Raw genomic sequence first — 21,942 nt, 5'->3', positions numbered from 1 at the left:
GCCGCACCTTCGACATAAACTTGGCATGCTAAGGTACTTCTTGGACACAGAGGTTTTCGAGATCTATAAGAAGTAGAGTCATCTCTCAAAAGAAGTATGTCCTTGATTTGAAGAAAACAGTGATGTTAGGTTGCAAGGCCGCAATTAGCCCAATAGAAGAAAATCATAAGCTTGAAGAAAAGAGAAAAGAACACATGTTCATCGGAATATTTCTGTGTATTTTTCAGAATTAAAAGATGTTATCGGTGTAGGGGTAAGGTCTGCGTACACACTACCTTCCCCAGACCCCTCTAGTGGGATTTCACTGGATTGTTATTGTTGTTGTTGTATACATATACAATGTATATATAGGGTATAATCAGCACCTCATAGAGTTTTGAATATGAAAGACACAAAGCAAAACTAAAAATGTAACTTTATATACCATATATATTCCTAGTATAATTCATAATTAAACAGGCATAAATTAGCAATATAACTTTAATATCCTTGTGAAAGGAAAGAAATCCTTGTAGGAATGTAACTCCTTTGGGACCAGTGGCGGACCCAAGTGGTGGGCGGGTTCAACCGAACCCGCTTCATCAAAAAATAATACTGTGTATATGTATAAATTAGGATTAAAGCTGGGTAAATTTTGTATAAATATTTATTTGAACCCACTTGACAACTACTATTTTACGATTAAAGTTATATATTTTTAAGATTGAACCCGCTTGCACAAAATTCTGGGTCCGCCACTGTTTGGGACCTACGACTTTCATGGGTTCTAAAGATATAGTAGGCGAAGATTGCGAAACTCGTCGGCAAGGTAGGATTTCGAAACTCACGGACCGAACTTTTATTTTTATTCACGTGATTTTAGTCCAAATTTATAGGTTTTAATGATTGTAATATGTTAACTGCCATGTTTGTAAATCAACTAATACTGCTAGAGTTTTTAAAAAAATTCTTAAATCTTGGTAAAAACAAAATTAGTTAATTTTTAAGAAAAATTTTCAGAGTCCTAGCAGAAATAAGTAATTAACAAAACTGGCAGCTAATTATCTACATTCCTAACAGAAACATAATCAATTAATTATGGACCTCTCAATTCCTCCCATGTTCCGTTGCTTATTTTTAGTGAAAGTCCTAAAAATGCCAAAAGGTAATTTATGTGATAAGTTACTCCATTTAGCTGATTTATAGGAAACAAGATTATACAACCATTAGACCACATTACTGTTCGTTATCTATTGCCTTTTTTCTTTGGGAAAATTTCATATTAAAGCAACTGAGTTGCCTCCTTTTCAACTTTATAGCCCATATTTCAATTTAAAATTGAGTGGTCCAAAAATAACAGGCTCATATCCGAAAAAGGGCGTTATTTCCATTTTTTGGGAGTCAAGCGGGATTTTGTATCTTTCAGCGGGATTTTCTCTCATTCTTTCCATTCTTCTTTCCCAAATCTACAAAAACGCAATCTTGCGGTCAATGCAACTCCAAAATCCTAGAAATTCTTCTTCATCTCGAATTAACAACAAATCAAACACGAAAAGTGAAATTTTTTTGCTACAAATCAGCGTAATTTTCATTTTGCTGCAAATTTGATTTCAATTTTTTGTTCGATGGAGCTTTTTCCTGTTTACGTTCTTCATAGTGGTGAATGAGAAGAAAACAAGTTTATCAATTTCGTCAGCGATTGTGTAATAATCGAGTCGACATTCAGCTACAACAATTTAGTTGCAGCTATTTCGGAACAAATTAGGATCGATAGTGAGTTAAACACAATAGAGATTAACTTTCTACCAAATGATGGTTTGCCACCGATCCTGATTTACAACGATACAGGTATTAAAGTGTATATCGAATTAAACAACAAAAACTTGAATTTCATTGAATACCCCTTGTTTGTGATAGTGAAAGAGATTTATGATAATCGTTTGGTTGCTACAAGTTCCAGTTGTTTGGTTGCTACAAGTTCCAGTTGTTTGGTTGTTACAAGTTCCAGTTCTATAGATGTATCCACAATTGATAGCACTGAGATTATGCCTGATATCGAATTCATTGAAAACACGAAATTTAGTGAAAACACGGGTATAATAGATAATATGTTGAACGAATTTGTTGAGGAGGATCAAATTTATAAAGATAAAGAGACAGTTATGAATATGATGAAGAACTTGGCTGTACGCGAGAGGTTCCAATTCAAGGTGAAGAGATCAAGCGCAATAAGGTATGACAATAGTTGTATATTCTGTTATATATATGTATAAATATGTATAAAGTAGTATATATTTGTATATAGGTATTAAAATTAGTGTATATCTAGTTATGTTTTTGTATACAAGAGTATTTAGAAGTTGAATGATCTTTAATCCTAGGTATCATCTTATGTGTGTGGATGGCAATTGTGCTTGGAGTTTCAAATCTTCTGTCGTTTTCAAGGCAAATATATTCAAGGTGAGAAGTTACAATAATAATCACACATGCGGCTATGGTGAAAGATACTTAACATAACGTCAAGCTACTTCGGGTGTAATTGCTAGTATAGTCAAGGACAAGTATGTTAATCCAAAAAAAGTTTACACCGCAAATGATATAATAGAGGAAATACAAAAGCAACACGGGATTGAAGTGAGCTACATGAAAGCATGGAGAGATAAAGAGATAGCAATGGCAATGATAAGAGGGAATCCGAGTGATTCATATAAGGAGTTACCGAAGTATTTTTATATGTTGGAGCATACAAATCCAGGAACGGTTACAAAGTTTCATAAATCAGAAGATGGATGCATTCTTTATGCATATGCTTCGTTATATGCATCTATCAAGGATTGGGAGCATTGCAGACCGATAATGGTTTATTGATGGAAGTTTCCTTAAAGCAACATATAAGGGTACCATATTGACTGTTTGTACACAGGATAGAGCTGGTGAGTTGACTGCATATATCTTGTTTTTGCAGTCTGTATAATGTTGTAATTTCATGTATAAAAGTGTTTATGATTTCACAGCTGCTGTTTTTATAGAATTTGCAGTTGGTATAAAGTTGTATAATTATGTATAACTGTGTATAAGATTTGTATAATTGTCTGAATCCTAATATCTATTTTGTATAAACAGGAAAAATCCTTCCACTTGCATATGTAATTGTAGATTCAGAGAATAACAAATCTTGGGAGTGGTTCTTTGTCCAGATAAAGGGTACTTTTGGTGTTAGGGAAGTGATGTGTATAGTTTCAGATAGAAATGAAAGCATCTTCAATGCCACAAAAGCTGTGTACCTAGAAGTACCACATTGTATTTGCATGTTTCACTTGTGGCAGAATGTAAAGCGCACATTCAAGAAACATCATAAACAATTGAATGATATCTTCTTTGCTTTGGTTAGAGCTTACACGATAGAGAAGTTTGAGTACCATATGACAGAGATATACAAAATTGATCCGAGAGTGCAGCCTTACTTGTTCGAAATTGGCTATGAAAGGTGGTCTAAGGCATACTCCAAAGTGAAAAGGTCGATGGTAATGACTTCCAATATTGCAGAGTCAATTAATGTAGCAAACAAGGATGTTAGATAGTTACCAGTAATGCGATTGCTGGAGTACATGAAAAATTTGCTACAATAATGGAACAAAAAAAAAAGAAAAAGTGCAATGGAGACATCTACAGAGCTTGGCAAAAAGTACGGCAAACTCCTTTCGGAAAAATTTGATTGCATCGGAGCAAATGACGGTAAAATGAATCAAATATAATGATGCTTGGCACTGTTGACTTGCATTTTACTACTTGTATAAGGATGTATAACTCTGTATAATAATGTATAATGTTCTTTAACTTCTTCTTTTTTAAAAAAAATTTCGCAAGTGAGGCCTGCTATGGAGCAGTTATATACCGTGTTTGAAGGGGTAAGGCGAAACATAGTGTGCCTTGAAGAGGGAACATGCAGTTGCAGAAAATTTCAAATGGATGAACTTCCATGTCTGCATGCTTGGGCGGTTTTGAAGAACCAGTAGCTGAAACCTGGCCAGTATTGCTCTTTTTACTACAAGAAGGATAACCTCTTTAGAACTTATGAATTTCCAGTGAATCCGATGCCATATGAGAGTTTATGGGTAATCCCAACAGAGGTGCTGGAAGATGTGGTCCTACCACCTAAAGGGAGAAGGAATGCAGGAAGGCCAAGAAGGGAAAGACTCAAACCTACTTCAGAGAAAGAGTCTAAGAGGGCGTTTTCATGATCTGTGTGTGGACAAGGCAGTCACAATAGAAAAACATGTAGGAATCGACCAAAATAAATAGTTGGAAACATAACACTTCTTATCACATTTGTTGTCATGTTAAGTAGTTAAGCTTAGCAAACAATAGAGTTACAAATATTGAGTAGTCAAGTTTCACAAGCAATTGAGTTAGAAATATCAATAAAGAATTACAATTTACACTATATAAGCAATTATGTTAAATATGTTTTATTATACATGTTTTGATTATACAATAATAGTGTCTTGCTGTTTTTAATGGTATTACATGTATACAGATGTATAAATGAGAGTATAAATTTGTATAAATTTATATAACTATGTATATTATTGTATACATATGTATAAACCGTGCAACACTAACAAAACTGCAACCATAATGAAAATACATACTTTGTTAAAGGACAAAAGCAACTGAAATATTCATGAAAATGTAATTCATTCACAGCCACAATGTGCAATGACTACCACAAATTACACAAAAATAAAAACATCTATAATATCCTTTAAGGTTATCTCACAAGTAGTAGAATAGTACTTAGACAAAACTAGGCAACAACTCCTGATACATAGCAAAACTATAGTAAAATGGAAAAACATAACTACTTTCTCGGTCGTCCCCTCTTCCTCTTCCTGAAAAGTCTCCCTGTGATTTCATCACCACTAATTGCACCGGACTGTTATGTTTTCCTTCCATAATCCCACAACAGAGATCCCCACCTGGTGCGAAGTGTCTCAATGTCAAAATTATCTTTTCGAATTTCCTTACCAAGGATGAAATACTCAGCAAAACCAACATCAAAAGCACCACAATCACTGTAATTAAAAAGAAACAAATCAGATTCTCTGTACGTTATTGTAAATAGGTACACTAATAGTAAAACAGTAAAATAATTAAGATTAGCCTTCCATTTGATCTGTTGGAGCACATTATTAACCAGATTAATCTACAAAACATCAGAATGAGATTTATCGGTAAATGCACCATTGTTCCAATCAATGCCCTTCTTCTCGATATAAAAATCAGAACTCTTCAAGAAGTAAGGTATCAGAATTGCATAAGGTAATGCAGCATCCAAAGCAAGCCTATCATTAATAGCTCCACGGTTAGAGTCATAGATGTGGATGCACCTATCTATGAACGTAAACAACCCCAAAACCCAATGGCCCAATTTTGCTCTTTCGCACTTCACATAAATAGGGAATAAGATCTGGTCAACAGTGTGCCACGGTACATTTGCATCACAATAATATCCTCTAATGTACTCTTCTATCTCATGCCCTTCAGGAATCACTGAAGGATCTTGATTCACTTTGAAACCTTTATACAGGGAGTTGATTTTGTTACCAAAGGCAAAGTCGGTTGTAGTAAACCGCATGGCAACATTCGGCCCATATTTTCCCCTCTTCCTCAAATAATAAAAGAGGACATCCAAGTGCTGAAACAAGAAATAAAACAGAACAACCATCACTACTAGATTTTTTAAATATAGAAACTTATACACTATTATACAGAGTTATACATATTTATACAAGGTTATACAATCTTATACTGTGATTATACAAAGCTATGTATACACTATGGGGGGTCTCAAATAATAAAGATATGCAACAAATAAAAAAAGGCATTAGAACAGAAAGTTATTAAATACCGTGTCAATAAAAGGTCGACAACAATACGCAAGTGAGTGGAACCAATCCTTCGTGGTCACATGACACGAGCCAAAAGTAAAAGCTTTCGTAAGCTTATTTACTTCATCGGTATATATATTTTGGCACTTCAAATCACAAAAAACAAAAAGTAATCAAAACTACCTTCATTGACAAGTATAAAATCAGAACATGACAGATTAAAGAAAGTTAAGGTACCTTCGCCTCGTATCCATCCCATTATCAACAAATGCGCAAAACTCTTTAGCTAATGGTGACAATGGATAAAAATTATCAATTTCAATCGTGAAAGGATGCTTGATATCAAAAAGGAGCTTGTGCGCCGATCCTGATGCCCCCCGAATCAAAAACTCGCAAATATGGAGATTTGGCATATTTTTCTGGTATTTTTTGTCGAACTGATTGTTCAGGAGAAATGTAATCATCTTCTACGTCTATGATGGATGGTTTGTGAAGCACAATTTGGGACATCTATAGCGCAGCTAAATCTTCATCGCCAATGTCATCCCAAAATATGTCACCCTTGACATCACCTGCTGCCCCTTAGACAGAGAAAACCAATAATAAAAAACTTTAAAAATGAAGAAAAAAAATCAGACAAAAAAAAGATAAAATGCAGAACGAACACCATGATCAACACCACCAGTAACTCCCTCGTTAGCTAGCGCGTTATCCTGATTCACTTGATCGACAAAGTCAGGAAAAACATCATATTGATAGCCATCAAATTCGTCGAGACCAGATGTATTGTCATCAGACACGCGCTGACGAATCTAATAAAAAATAATAGAAAGAGAAGGCATAATTGTTGAGTGATTTGGTTTATCAGTAAAAAATTACCTTAGAATCAGTAACATCCTCTTTCGTTTGCTTGGTTTCCTTTATATTTAGAAAACTGAACACTTTTTCAAAAGAAGAAACTACATAATTGTTGAGTGTTGTAACTGCATCAGTCAACTACAACAAAGAAAAAACAAAAACAACAAAAGTAAATCAACAACCATGTTTATAACCAAAATATCATGTATATATCAAAAGTACCGATAAACTACAGAAAAGCTAAAGCTCCAGTACCTTTCCAACAACACTCCTCAACTTCTCAACTTCAACATTCAATAGATCAATGCGTACCGAAGGATCATAACTCGGGTTAGTTTGTCGATCCATATTCTGAGGAAAAGGTCGTTTAGACTATTTCTCCATTTTTGAGGATAAGATCGTTTAGACAGTTGCTCCATATTCTGAGGACAAGGTGGAGATGCAGCGATAGAACCATCAGTGTGAAAGGCAGGCACCTCCCCTGATGCAACATCATCGGCATTAACTTCAAAAAGCGTGGCGATGTTCAGAGTTGACATCTCTTCACGAGTAGGGAAAATGTTCCTATAGTTCAACTACAAGAAGAAAAACTGGATTATAATAGTAGAAAAAGGAAATTGTGACATATTCATAAATATACATACTTACAGAAAAACTAAAATCATATATGAAGAAGTATTATGGTACAAAATATTTACCTTGTCGATACTAGACATGATCACCCCGCTAGTCAAATCCGCATATGTTGGAGTTTCAGTGACTTTCCAATTAAGAATGAGTGGCACATTTGTGCCATCGCGAACAACTAGATACTTGTCAACCATAGAGCAACACTCAAAAAATCATATTTGTAATGCAAGTGGCAAACCTCCAAGCCTATACATTGTCAAATAGTCATACTGTCTGTCCTTCATTGTCTTTAAAATATCTTCAAATGACTTTTTCCCCAAGGATACGTCTGATATTGACCACTTTCAAGGATATCAAAATCATCTTTATTGATACCATGATTATTGGAATCTAATAATATGAAATGATGGACAAACACCATTAAGTCCATCTTGAACGCATCTTCGTCCGACTTTCAGTCCTTTTTCTTGAAGCGATCAAGAAGTTGCCCCCTCGTTATAGCCTTTTTTCCATCTCCTGGAAAATGCTCTTTTAGCACCCTATTGACATCTGGGTTGTCATAGAAAGTGACATATTCTTCTACACACTTTAAACCAGTGAAAACAGCAAACTCTCCAATGCCAAAACGCAGCAAACAACCATTAATTTTCACCCACAACTCCCTTTCCCATCCTGGGACGACTTCCCTCAATAGTATACAATGAATAAGTTGATTTTGAATTTTAAATTGAGGGAGGTACAAGAAGTACCTAAAACAACTAGCACGAAACATTTGAAGCTGTGTGTCAGTCAAACATTGCTTCAAACTGCTCACAATATCAGTCTCGGTATGGGAACTAATCCTGTTGTGAAAATAATCAACTGGTTGTATATAAAAGTCTCCAACCTTGCATATGGAAAAATAATAAGAAATAGATTAGGAACAAAAATTATACTAAAATATTGTATAAATATGTATAAATCAGTGTAGCAGTACTTGTATAAAGATGTATAAACAGCTGTATAACTTTGTATGAAATTGTATAAGCACGTATAAAATTAATAGCAACACAGGGAATACCTTCAGCTTAGTTTTTCTCTCATTCAATTTGTAGGGAATAACAAACCTTTGTTCTTTGGATATGCAATCAAAATCACTCTCACCATCGTCCTTGATCTTTCTCTTTTTCGGTTTAACACTGGGCCTATATCATCTTCATTAACCAAATCAACTTTCATCTTTCTTTTGATTTTCAGCTCTGCCACATTTTTTACTCCTTATTCTAACAATGTTAACCGGAGTAGGAGTATTACTCGTTTGCGAACGAGTCATTCAACTGCTCTCTTAGTGCAACTTTTTATAGGAGCAGGAGACTCAAAATCATCATCATCGGGAGCCTGGACATGCGTATTCGCTTCAGAATCTGGGGTTGAGGGCAAGTCCCTCAATGATTTAATTGGAGTAGGAGTATTCTTCGTTTGCGAACGAGTCATTCGACTGCTCTCTTGTTGAAAGTTTTTAGGAGAAGCAGGAGACTCAAAATCATCATCATCTGGGGTCTGGACATGCACATTAGCTTCAGAATCAGGGCGTGATGACAAGTCCCTCAATCTTTTCGCAAAATCGAATTTAACGCCTTTTCCGGCAACCTTCATTTTGCATTTAGAAGCACGTATTTTTGAACGCATTTTCTACAATAAAACAAACAAACAAAACTTTAACAAAAGTGAAGAAAAGTGAAGGAAAACACAAAAATCAAACCAAAAATAAAGGCCATGAACACAAAGCAGAAGCCAATTTTCCCAAATTGTAACAAAACTCAAAAAATAAAAAATTCTACCCTAAAAGTCGAAATAACAAAGCATGCAAACTGAAACATCAAGTTTAGGCCCAGAACGAAGATAGAAGGAACACAAAATCAAACGAAAAACACAACAACATTGTAAAGAAAATAGCCATAATCAAAAAAGCAAAAAAATTAAGAATAAAACAAAATTCAAAACTAAAACTGTGGTAAAAGCATAAAATGAAACGAAAATTACCTAAAAAAATAGTGAAAGCTCGAAAAAGTACTTGAGACCCAACAATGGAGATCGGTTGCCTTCGTCTCTGAGAAAACCGTGAGGAAGAGAGAGAAAAAGAAAGAGAGAAATTGAAATTTAAAAGCGAAGACCATTGTTTTAATATTTGCGGGCTACCGGATGAAAACTAAATTTCAAAACATATACAACCTGGGCTAAACCAGGTAAGTGCTTCAAATGTGGGCTATTTTCGAATGGGTTGTATGGCCCAAATGATATATGATGTAATTTATTCTTTTTCTTTTTGGTTTTTCCCTTTTAATTTATCTTTTTTTTAAATGAAGAAAAACAACAATTTTCAAATATGGGAACATGATGGGAGGTTTTCTTTACATGTTTATTTTTTGTTATTGTATTTGATTCCTTTTATACTCCTGTGTGTGTGTGTGTGTGTATATATATATATATATATATATATATATATATATATATATATATATATATATATATATATATATATATATATATATAGTTGTATAAATATTATTTATATAGTATACTACTTGTATATTACTATTATATTATATACATCGTATATAACCAATATATACAATATAGATATTTGGATATGCATAGTGATATATGATGTATTTTGGGCATATAATAATTTTATGATTTAGTCTGTCGCATATTTATTGTATAAATATTACATTTTACGAAAAATATTATTATTTATAACTATTATATATATATAATATGTACTTATATATTACTATTGTAATGCATCATATATAAATAATATATCAATATTATATATCATCAACCCTAAAAAAATCAAATAGGAAAATTGACTGTACAAAGTATCTTCATATACTTGTGGCTTACGTTTGTCCATTTCAATTGCTATTGCAAATATTAATACAAAAAGATGAAAATGGGAAAAAAATGAATGAATTTACCTCTTAGTATATATGAGCCTTTTCATATGCACTAAATCATCTATAAATATGATTAGAATATATTTAGAATACATTTTAGAATGGAATCAGCTTAATATGATATTTAGGATATAACATAAGAGGAAATAGTGTAACTGATTCCATGATTTGTGCCTCATTAATTGTGTGCATAATTTATACGATATGCTAATATTGTAAAACAATCTGTTATTTTTGGAATAAACAACAAATGATATTATTTTCTTAAATATTTTTTAAAAAATGCTCAGCCGTGTAACTTTCTCTTATGTTTTTTGCCTCTATTTGAGTCGAGCCTAAGTTAACCCATCATTTTTAGAGGCGTTTTTGTATATATATTATATATGAAACTATATTACCAAATATATTCATAATTTGCTTATTACCCTTCATGTTAATAGTATCTACCTAATATATACAATGCATTAAATAAGGAATCAATGTAGCTTTATGATTCCTTATTTTGCGCGCTAAAAAAAGGGAATTAAATATTTTCCAGATCTTCCCCAACGCAAATCACGTACATTCCATAATTATCGTCGGCTTCACTCTGATCTTCCACAATGCAGAACAAGATTTTCCATACTCTGTTTTTGCGATACACTCTGTTTCTAGAAATTCTCTCTACATCTCTCTCTATTCTCAATCGCAAATTTCAGTAATACAAAACAAATGAAAAGAGAGCAGCAATTCCACCATTGACAACCATTAAAAAACTTGAAAGCTTTGAATTCAAATTTGGATTTTCAAAAATAATTATTTGTTTGGATTGAGTGTTGTTGAAAATAATCGGGAATATGGTTTGGAGTTTATATCTCAATTTTGAGGGGTTTTGGTGAAGATTAGACTTGGTTTTGACTGAATTTCAGATTGAAACTCGAAGAAGAAGAAGAAGAAGAAGAAGAAGAAGAAGAAGAAGAAGAAGAAGAAGAAGAAGAAGAAGACATATTGCAGAAATTGTAGATAAATTGTAGATTATTTGTATTATGATTGTAGATGCTTTATTTTCTATTTTCACAAATAAAAACTTCTACAAATCTTCTGAAAAACGCAATTATGTCAAAAATCCCAATTATGCTACAATTGAATGAGAATTGGGATATAAAAATTCAATGTACCCAGTTTGTGGATATTTTGTAGATAAATTGTAGATTATTTGTATTCTAATTATAGATGCTTTATTTTCTGTTTTCACAAATCCAAAACCACTAAAACTTCTACAAAATCTTCTGCAAAAAACGCAATTATGTCGAAAATACCAATTAAGCTACAATTGAATGAGAATTGGGATATTAAAATTCAATGTACCCAGTTTGTAGATATTTTGTAGATTATTTGTATTCTGATTGTAGATGCTTTGTTTTCTGTTTTCACAAATCAAAAACGACTAAAACTTGTACAAATCTTCTGCAAAAAACAGTCTACAATTTAGTATAAATGTAGTAATTATGTAGATACCCTTACAAATAATACTGCTTTATACATACTTAAACTGATTTGTTGTATATTTGTAGAATTTTTGTTGAAAATATACTGAAAGATATGTTCTTTCAGTATATATCTAGCATATTCTCTGTTGCTAATTGATTCTGTTTTCATCTTATCTCTAACTGGAATAGTTCTGATGGATGTTTGAATTGGGAAATGTTAAGGTAAGATTTCCAGATAATATTACCGAACATTCCCAAGAAATGTAGTATTTATTCACCAAAAGTTGCTACTGATTTTCCATCACAACTAATAGCATCATCTGGAATATATGGAAGAATCAAAAGCAATATTTTGGATTAGGCTTCAACGAGAAACTTACTGCATCGAAGAATGAATATTAGAGGAATCTGCATCCAAGAATACCTGGATTAAGCACTTCAAATTCTGTTCTCATATAAACAAAGAAGAATTTTCAGATTCCTTTAATTAAGGAGTAAAAACCGTACAATTAATTATACCCTTAATTAATTATTGTATAGAATTGGTAATTTGGTATACTAAGTGTAATTAGGTCAAATCTTAAATATTGAGGGTAATAAAGTTTCCTATGTGGCATAGGAATGTAAAAATTCCCATTTTTTATAGTCCATTCTGACCCATGAAGTAGCCCAAATGCAACCCATGAAGCCCATCCAAAACAAAGGGATCTCAACCCAACTTATCTAGAAAATTACTTAGTTGCTCCATCATTAGTTTCTGTATTTAAGTTTAAAAATAAGAATCAAAGTATTTAAGTTTTAGTGTAAATATGAATAATTTTGTAATTGAGTTGTGGTGAAATTTACTTATTTAGAAATAACATAAAAGATATTTTTCAACTTACAAATTTTAAATATTAATTTGTTATTTAAGAAAATATATTTTGATTCTCAAAATACTAATAGTAGTTATTTACCTTTTATACATAGGTGTATAGAAGGTAAAAGACTTTGTTTATGCAAGATACACATTGTTCTAAAATATGGGTCAAGTTTAGCGGATTGAGTTATGACCCATTGTTTAGCCCATCTTGACTCATTCCCAGCACACTTTGCGCGAGTTGGGCTATGATCCATTGTTTAGCCCAGCCCAAGTACACTTTGGGTTAGGTTGGTCAATGACTTATTTATTGACCTAACCTATCTTGACCCGTTAAAATTCAGTACAACCCACTCATTTGATACCCCTAATCTCATATGACATATACTATGACAGTTTCTAATAAGTTTATACTAATAATGGCATTTGTTCCAAGGGGTTTGGCCGTTTGGGGATGGCTCAACACCCAATAGTACAAGAAGAATCGTGTAGCAAGAGCTTTTTCGGCTATATGCCAAATTGCCAACAGGTAATTATCAAATTTCTCTAAGGTTCTGGACAACATATCAGTACAGAAGCTACTTGTATAACTGGACATTTTAAGCATCCACAGTATAGGGCTGGAGATTCATATTTACTCGAGTGTTTCTCTTTACTAAGTCTAGATGTTTGTTTTATCACACAAGGGAATCAGGGAAAGGTGAAGGGTAAGGAAAATAGTGGAAGTCAAACCCATACTTAGTGTGAAAGACTTCCAACGATAACACTAAGGTATAAGCATTGGTCATATGTAGTGAAAAGTTAATCCTCAGCATCTGAATATGGTGGACAAGATCCATCATCAACATTGGCTAGTGGATTGAAATAAGGAGAGCTTGGGTCAATGCATCCAGGTACTATATCAAGATCGCAACGATCACCCTGCATCAGCATAGTGTCCCTTCTAATCAAATACTGTAGCTTTGAAAATTATTAAAACAGAAATAAAGATCAAAGATGATTTTTTACTTACTCCTTCCACAGACAAGTTTCCAACCATAGCACATCTTGTGATCACAATATTCGTGTCCGGGAAAATTGCCTTGTCACACGCACCCTCCTGACTTAACTCCCCTGCAAGTCCCTGCACAACAAAGAGAATGATCTTCTAATAATGCCAATGAACATGATTCATATAATCCTCTTCTAATAGAAATGACAAAAGCATGATTGAAAATCATGCTAGTTAACTAGTAAAAGATAAGAACTGAATATATGCTACGTACCTCAGTGAAGAACTCGGTTGGTTTATTTCGCCAAGCATTAGGGACCTGAAATTGTAGTCTATAGGGACCATCCCATTCGGTTCCATTCGTGAATGAGAAGATCAAACTAAGGGCTGAAATCAGAAAAAAACAAAATGTTAAAAATGGGTGAAAGATATAGTCATCTCATGCAATTTAAGACAAGTTCTTGTCTAATAAAACTCACCATGCTTTGGGATACATATTTGAATTGTATAAATAGGAGGATCTGCTTTTCCTCTAGTTTTCATGAGCATTGCCCTAGGCTCACCACCACACATGATAGGCTGATTGAAACCTCCTGAAATTATGGCTCAAGAATTCAGCATTTTCAATAGAGGTGCACTCATTTTTATATCACAGGTTCTAATTAAGAGTCTTAATTTAAGAGTGTGTAGCATGATGAAGAAAATTGCATATACATGAAAGAAAAAAAGATGATTTTAGTATTCTTTTAGCTTCAAAATCTGAATAAGGGCAGCCCGGTGCACTAAGCTCCCGCTATACACGAGGTCCAGGAAGGGCTGGACCATAAGGGTCTGTTGTACGCAACCTTACCCTGCATTTCTGCAAGAGGCTGTTTCCATAGCTCGAACCCGTGACCTCCTCGTCACATGGCAGCAACTTTATCAGTTACGCCAAGACTCCCCTTCACGTAATCTGAGTAATTATGTGAAATGGAAATTCCTATTAGGCATCAAATTTCATAAAACAAACAAAAATTTACCATTAAAAGCAATTCCAAACTCTTCATTAGGGACCATATTGTTTGCAGCTGGATTGTAGAAAAGCTTCAGTCTCTCTCCCTGTCAAAAAAAGATTTTGGAACCTAAAATTAAAAGGCGTTCAGGCCCTATATACCAATAAAATCTATCCATATTTTGGAAATGTGAAACATACTGCAGTAGGAGGAAGACCATTCATTGTTTTCCAATAGACTGGGGCTCTTCCAAGGTCAAATTTAGCCCATGTAGGAAGTGTGTATCTGAAACATGAAAGTTTGATCGTTAAACTTCTATGCACTGACATTCTAAAAATATTTTTACACGCGTATGAGATCACCTAAAAGATACTTAACCTAACCATCCATATTAAGTTAGAATTGTTTCCTGAAAAATAGGACAAATAACCTACCACAACATGTAATACATTAATAATATGCAATATATATACATGGTTGGCCTATGGAAGTTATTTCCTATATATATATTTGATGCTTACAAGATTCAATATCTCATAATAATTCAGAAGAAAAGAGAAAGGTGGAGCTTACTCTTTGACTTCCTCTGCAGGGGAAGTTGCAACAGCAGCAGCAACTATACCTCCACTAATCCGTACCAGTTTCCTCGTTGTTGGATAACATCTTCTTAAGTGAGCTCCCATAAAACTTGTAGCTGCGTTTTCAATTTACAGACATGTTAGACATTCTATCCAATTTGGACATATTTCATTCCAATGATTAAAAAAGTAAATTAGTCTTTTAACCAAGGTAGGAGTTTTCTACAACTTTTCTCTAAATCCAATTCTCACACTTTGGTCAACATTGGAATTAATATCAAAGTTAGTGCAGCAATAAGAACTAAGCATTTATCATAACAGGGGCGAAGCCAGGGGCATATCCAGCTCTTTAGTACCGGATTCATCTGAATCCAGTATTTTCGACAAGGAACATAAATTTATGTGTAAAATTTACTAGAATTACAACAAATATTCTTTAACAATATAATGTGTTCAATACTAAAGATTTTAAAGATTGAACCCATAAAATTTAAATTCTGAATTCACTAAAGTGAGACAAGGGGATTCAATTGAATGATGTACTATGCAAATAAGACAAAAACAGTTCTTTTGGATTATATTAACTATTGAATCCTCAAGGAAAGATTCCAGTACAGTAGTCACAGGTTCCAATCCTCTAATATTTTTTAATCTCTATTATGAATTTCCGGCTTTGCTATTGTGATAATCAAATGGAAAAAAATGATAGCAAGAACGTACCATATATATTTGAAACAGAGGGACTTGCATTACTATTAGAAGCAGAACGAGTTGCTGAAAATAAGGAGGTGTTTGTTGATGCTGCAGCCATTTTGGAAGCTGTAGGATGAGAAAATTAGAGACTATTTCAGATAAAAGAAGGATATGCCGTGAAGTATAAATTCATTTGCAACCACACAAAAATACAAAATTTTTTGCACGTTGAAGAAATATCTCTTACCCCTAGAACAGGACAAACCACTTCATTTTCACACTTCGCAATAATCTTCAACTTCCCAAAAAATCTTGATATTTAAAAAAAATATCTCACTCTCTCGTTTCTCAATCCTTCCACGTTGAAAAAGCCAGCCATCTTTATTATCACGTACAAATTCAATAATTTTAAGTTAATAGATCCAAAGTACTGTTAGGACCACCGAAATAATCAGGTTTGTGGAATCTATCAAACCAAAACTTGAACGACGATAAATCAGCTAATAAACAAGAAATATACCAAAAGACATACAAACATTTAACGTGGTTTGGTCAATTGACCTACGTCAACAGCGGAGATGAGCAATCCACTATATAAAAAAGAGTACAAAATATCGAGAGAACAACCTCACAAAGAGGCAAACACAAGTGACACACTAACACTTGTCCCGTAAAGTTTTCCCCCTAAACATGACTCTCAAACCCAATATGGCTACATTGTGGATGCTACTGAATGAGAAAGACATATCTTCAATTTATAGAACTCCAAACCTTTTCCTACATCAAAAAGGACTAGCCAAATATGGAAGAATTATATTTTCCTTCTAGGAAAAGAAAAACCAAAATATGGTGAATATGTTGTCATTTCCTTCGTGAGATAGGAAAACCAATTATGACAAGATAATCAAGACAATGAGCACTACTCCCCTTGGCAAGATAATCTCCAAGGTTGCTCTGATGGTAAGCAACCTCCACTTCCAACCAAGAGGTTGTGAGTTCGAGTCTCCCAAGAGCAAGGTGAGAAGTTCTGGGAGGGAAGGATGCCAGAGGTCTATTTGGAAACAACCTTTCTACCTCAGGGTAGGGGTAAGGTCTGCGTACACACTACCCTCCCCAGACCCCACTAAGTGGGATTATACTGGGTTGTTGTTGTTGTTGTTGTTGTTGAGTAGTGCTTTCTCTTAAAGCCAAAACCCACTCAAAATAGAAATAAACACCAAATCCAATTCCGAATAGGAATAGAAACCAAAAGAGAATAGGATTAGGCCATTGGCCCTTTGGCTGGACAACATGGGCATGTGCCTAACAAACTCCCCCTCCAGCCAAGGGGCCAAATGTGTCTTCAAGTAGAGAAACTATTGACAGGCTTCATGCCTGCCAATTTTCTACAAAACGCACATGTTGTCCAGCCAAAGGCCCAATGGCCTAATCCTATTCTCTTTTGGTTTCCATTCCTATTCGGAATTGGATTCAGTGTTTATTCCTATTTTGAGTGGGTTTTGGCTTTAAGAGAAAGCACTACTCATGATCTATAAATAGGACAACCTTGGAGAATTGTTCCATGCTCATTGATACAAATATTTGAAAGACTTAAGCACATGGTTTTTGAGAGAGCTTTCATCAAGAGAGAAGAGAGAAGAGAAAAGAAAAGTATTTGCTTTGCTGCAAATTTTTATTCCGACCAGCCAAGTTCAAATCAAGTTTTGGGTTCGTTAACTGTTGGATCGGGATAATATTTTGACTGAGTGTTCGTAACATTTTGATCTTTGATTTGAACGGTGAAGATTGGATTTGGGGACCCGTAGCATTTGATTTCGAGCCTCGAACAATAGCTTTGCTTTTGTGGATTTTCCTCTTTCTTCAATTGATTAGTTGTTGCTCTTGTTGCTCCATGTTTGACACTTGTTGTTTAGCCAATTTGGAGAACTTTTGTAACCCTCTTATTGTTATAGTGGAATTTTTTGGATCTTTGTGATCCCGTGGTTTTTACCTTCGATTTGAAGAGTTTTTCACGTTGAAATTTGGTGTTCTTTATCTTCCTTAATTCCGGGTTTGCCTCTTCCTCGACGTAACAAGTACATGCACCAACTACTCTTTCTAACAAAAAGTGCAACTTTAAGTATAAGTTACTCCCTTTTTGTTTCAATTCGTATGACATAGAATTTTTGAAATTTGTAATCTTTGATATGTCATAATATTTATGTGACTTTAAAACTTTTGAAACATTTATATTGCCATAAAATTTTCTCATTAAAGATAAATAATTTCTTTGAAAATAATTAGTTTTAATTATAAAAAAATACTATTCTTTTTGAAATAATCTAATAAGGAAATAGTGCCATACATTCTTATGAAATACATGAAAAATGCCCACACACTCCCACTGTAGGTACTGTTCAGACATAGTTATGAAAATTGTTCAATCCTTTATAAATATATTAAGGTGACCTTGTATTTTGTAGGCAAGTAACATTCTACATTGTCAAAAGATGCCAATAAGGTCATTGTGCTAATTGCTTTTCGATCCCAGAATTTCAGTATATCTCGCAAAATACAATTTTGCTATATGATATTTGCGGGAATTTGGAGAAGCAGCTATTCTATGGAGTAATAAGTTTATTTGGAGCACGAACATCATCCATAAATTCAATATTTTCTACAGTTCAAAAATGAAGATGAATGAAAAACCAGGGGGATAAAAGGAGAATAATGTATAAGGCGTGGTTTGGTTGATGGGATATGAGATAATAATTTTAGGATTATATGCGAGATTATTTTATTCCGCGGTTGATTGAATTTTTGAATTTTGATCCATAATTGTGGTATTATTCTATCCTACATTGAGGACGGGATAATAATCTCGGGATTACTAATCCCAAGATAAAATACTAAAATGACAAAGGTGCCCTTCTCCAAGGCTATTCCCATGAAATCCTTAAAAAGTTTTAGATTATGATTTAAAATAAAAATTTATCCCAACTTATCTAGTATACACCAAACAAATGTTTATATTATGCCACGTGTATCTCATTTCAAGTCCAAACAACTAAACATCTACCAATAGAAATACATCCCCTTAATCATTCCAACATTATTTAATATCCTTATTATAATTCTATTATTATAATTCGGGGATGACTTGTTCCCAACCAAATGACCCATAAGCGTCTAGGAAATTTTCATAACTAGAAGGCGTATAAGAATATATAACATTCAATACTGCCATTTGCAAATTTACACTATATACAATAAAAAAAATTCTCCTATCTTGATCAAGTTGGCAAAAGTCAATCAAAATGACAGAATAATCTCTTATTTTAAGCCTAAAAGAATAAAAAACTTATCACAACACAATCACTCATTTAGTTTCCTAATAGTCTCTCATCATCTTTTCTTGTATTTCTTTTATTCCCTCAATAAATATTGTTTTTTTTTCACTCAGAAATTAACTTCTTCAAAAGAAATATTGTAAAAACAAAGCAAAAATAATAAAGACCATCGATAGCAATCTTTCGCCAAAATCAGTTTTAAAAATCATAAATCTTTTAAATAACGATATATTAACGGTATATATTAGTTTATATAAGCATACAAATAGATTATATCACATTATAATACTTAAATATGCATAGTATGTTTATATATATAGTTTTATAACCATTTACATTTGCAGTAACATATACATATTTGTGTATGTTTACTTTACCAAATATATATTTATATACCACACATATAATATTAAGTATACTATTTGTATATATCATATATTATATGTATATACTTATATACTATACGTATATATTCACCTTCGGTTAATGCCAAACTCCTCAAGTAACATTTTCTTCGTTGTTTTGTCGAAGACAGTAACATAAAGTTTGTCAAGATCTTGAAAAAAGTGCACAAATATTATCTAAAAAAGAATAATTTAGAAGTTCTAAAATTTTATAAACAAGTGCAGATTTTCAAGTTGAATTTATGATATTATCAATAAGCAATGTTCAAATAATCTAGCAAAGAATCATGGGATAGTTGTAGCACCCCGAAAAATTTCGAAGTGCTTGAGCGCTAATTAAAAAAGTTAATGTGTGCTAATTACATTATTTTGTGAGCAGACGAGGACGATTAATATGATGGATATCAATTGGACAGAATAATAAGTGTACGAGTTATATTATAAGTGATGTGGGGTCTAAGGAGAGCCCAAAGTTCAAGTTAAGTTGGAAACTATACGACGGACTAAAGTATCAAATGAGTACGCACAAGGTCTAATTGTAGATAAACATAACTCTCAATATATATAGAGTTGTATGATGAACTACCTATTAAATTAGAATTCTTGTCTAGTTTCCAACGGTTCTAACCGTTCGCTATTAAGAGATTTGTAGAAGGAGTTATGGACGTTTTAGTAAAGGTATCTAGCAGAGAAAAATAAACTTGGGATGCAGGGTACAACTTGCAAAACGCAAGGTACAACTCTTTGAATGTAATACCCTAATATTTTAAATTAGGACATACTGAATATTTAGTGAATAATTTAAGTCCAAAGGAAAAAAAAGAACTACCTAATAAAACAAAACAAATCAAAACAAAAAAGAAAAAATAATAAGGAATTGAAACAAAAAAGGCCGAAGCCCATTCTCTGGCCAAAAAGCAAAAAGAAAGAATGGGGATAAAGACAGGGAGGAAAGCCTCACGACCGGAAAACAAGAAAAGACAACGTGAGTTTTCCCTTCTCCTTCCACTGAAGAGCACGACAAAAATCCAACACAGAGAAAACTAATTAAATAGAGAACAAGGTAAATTTTTAAACTTAATTCATAGGTTTGATTCATAAATTTCATGGTTATAGAACTAGCATACCGTTACTGATTTCCCTCGAGTAGGGACTACCGTTATATTTGACTTCTTGCGAAGAAGTCCACAATTATACCGATTACATGATTCGTTCATTGAAACCTCCCAAACATAAATATTGATATTGCACAGTGTTTACCGAGTTTATTACCGAATTGCCAATTGAATTATATTATATGAAAAACATGATAAGATTGATTATTGTTTAGTATTTCTAAAGCACATTCTTATAATATTTTCTGTTTATTATACTAGTATGTCTTTTGACTTGTCCCCATTAAAAACGGTTGTGGTTAAGTATTATTACTCACTGAGCTAGCGACTTACTCCCCGCTATTTTTTTTTACAGAGACAACAATTGACACATGCGAGGATTTTGTTAATTAGAGCGCACTAGTTGATAGTTCTTAGTGAGCCTCGTATTTATTCACGTGGGCAAGGAGTTTTAATTAATTGTTATGGTCTTTTCTTTGAATTCTTAGACTCGTTCCATAGTCATTCTTTTAGTGTCATAAGTATTCCTTCATTATTATAGACTTATGTTGAGTATCGCTCTTTTTTATTAAATTTGAGGATAAATTAGTATTTCTAGTTGTTAGTGGGTGGACTATTAATGGTAGATATTTGTTTTGGTTAATTGATAAAATTATATTTGTTAGAATTTATATTAAGATGTTTGGTTGTTGATTTTGACACACAAATTTTTGGTTAGTCCAAAAACAGGGAAAATGCTGTCCGATTTTCTGCGAAATACCGATGAGGCTTACCTGGGGCACTTGCTCCTAAGTGTCGGTCATGATCCTAAATTGGGTCGTGACAACGTTGGTATTAGATCCGGGTTTCAAGTCCCGAGTCATGAAGCAATGTTTAGTAGAGTCTTGTTCATGGGTATGTAGGTGCCTATGCTTATGGTCCTGAGGCTACTGAACATCTAGGATGTTTTTCCTTCTTTTATTCCTTGATCGTGTATTGAGATTACTTGAGATTAACTTTGGAGTACTTCTTTCGCAGATGGCTAGGACTCACACACCCTCATCTGCTGGACGTGGTACTACCCGAGGTGGCGATCAAGTTGGGGTTTCATCAAACTAGAATACATGCCCCTCCTCAACTTGAAGTTGGAAACATGGGTCAACCCCAAGCTGCTATGCTAGATCAAGTGCAAGAACAAAGGGGTTTAGGACACTCCATCACTAGTGCCAACTATTG

General features: G+C 33.5%; 1 protein-coding gene and 1 long non-coding RNA gene across 2 annotated transcripts; both read right to left on the bottom strand.

Moving 5' to 3' along the window:
• Positions 1-5,229: 5,229 nt before the first annotated feature.
• On the bottom strand, positions 5,230-6,861 carry LOC142174932 (uncharacterized). Its single transcript, XR_012704074.1, has 3 exons — positions 6,108-6,861; positions 5,891-6,016; positions 5,230-5,677 (listed from the first exon to the last, which is right to left on the bottom strand). It is a non-coding gene; the product is annotated as an uncharacterized LOC142174932 (long non-coding RNA).
• A 6,263-nt stretch (positions 6,862-13,124) lies between these two features.
• Positions 13,125-16,157, bottom strand: LOC107791394 (protein POST-ILLUMINATION CHLOROPHYLL FLUORESCENCE INCREASE, chloroplastic). Its single transcript, XM_016613457.2, has 9 exons — positions 16,127-16,157; positions 15,907-16,005; positions 15,182-15,302; positions 14,809-14,893; positions 14,636-14,714; positions 14,096-14,209; positions 13,891-14,003; positions 13,638-13,748; positions 13,125-13,546 (listed from the first exon to the last, which is right to left on the bottom strand). The coding sequence occupies exons 2-9, from the start codon at positions 15,995-15,997 to the stop codon at positions 13,427-13,429; spliced, it is 834 nt and encodes a 277-aa protein (XP_016468943.2). The 5' UTR covers positions 15,998-16,005; positions 16,127-16,157; the 3' UTR covers positions 13,125-13,426.
• Positions 16,158-21,942: the final 5,785 nt, after the last annotated feature.

Source organism: Nicotiana tabacum, chromosome 20, assembly GCF_000715075.1.
Source record: "Nicotiana tabacum cultivar K326 chromosome 20, ASM71507v2, whole genome shotgun sequence".
Taxonomy (NCBI): Eukaryota; Viridiplantae; Streptophyta; class Magnoliopsida; order Solanales; family Solanaceae; genus Nicotiana; species Nicotiana tabacum.
This window is presented reverse-complemented; position numbering and strand designations above follow the sequence as displayed.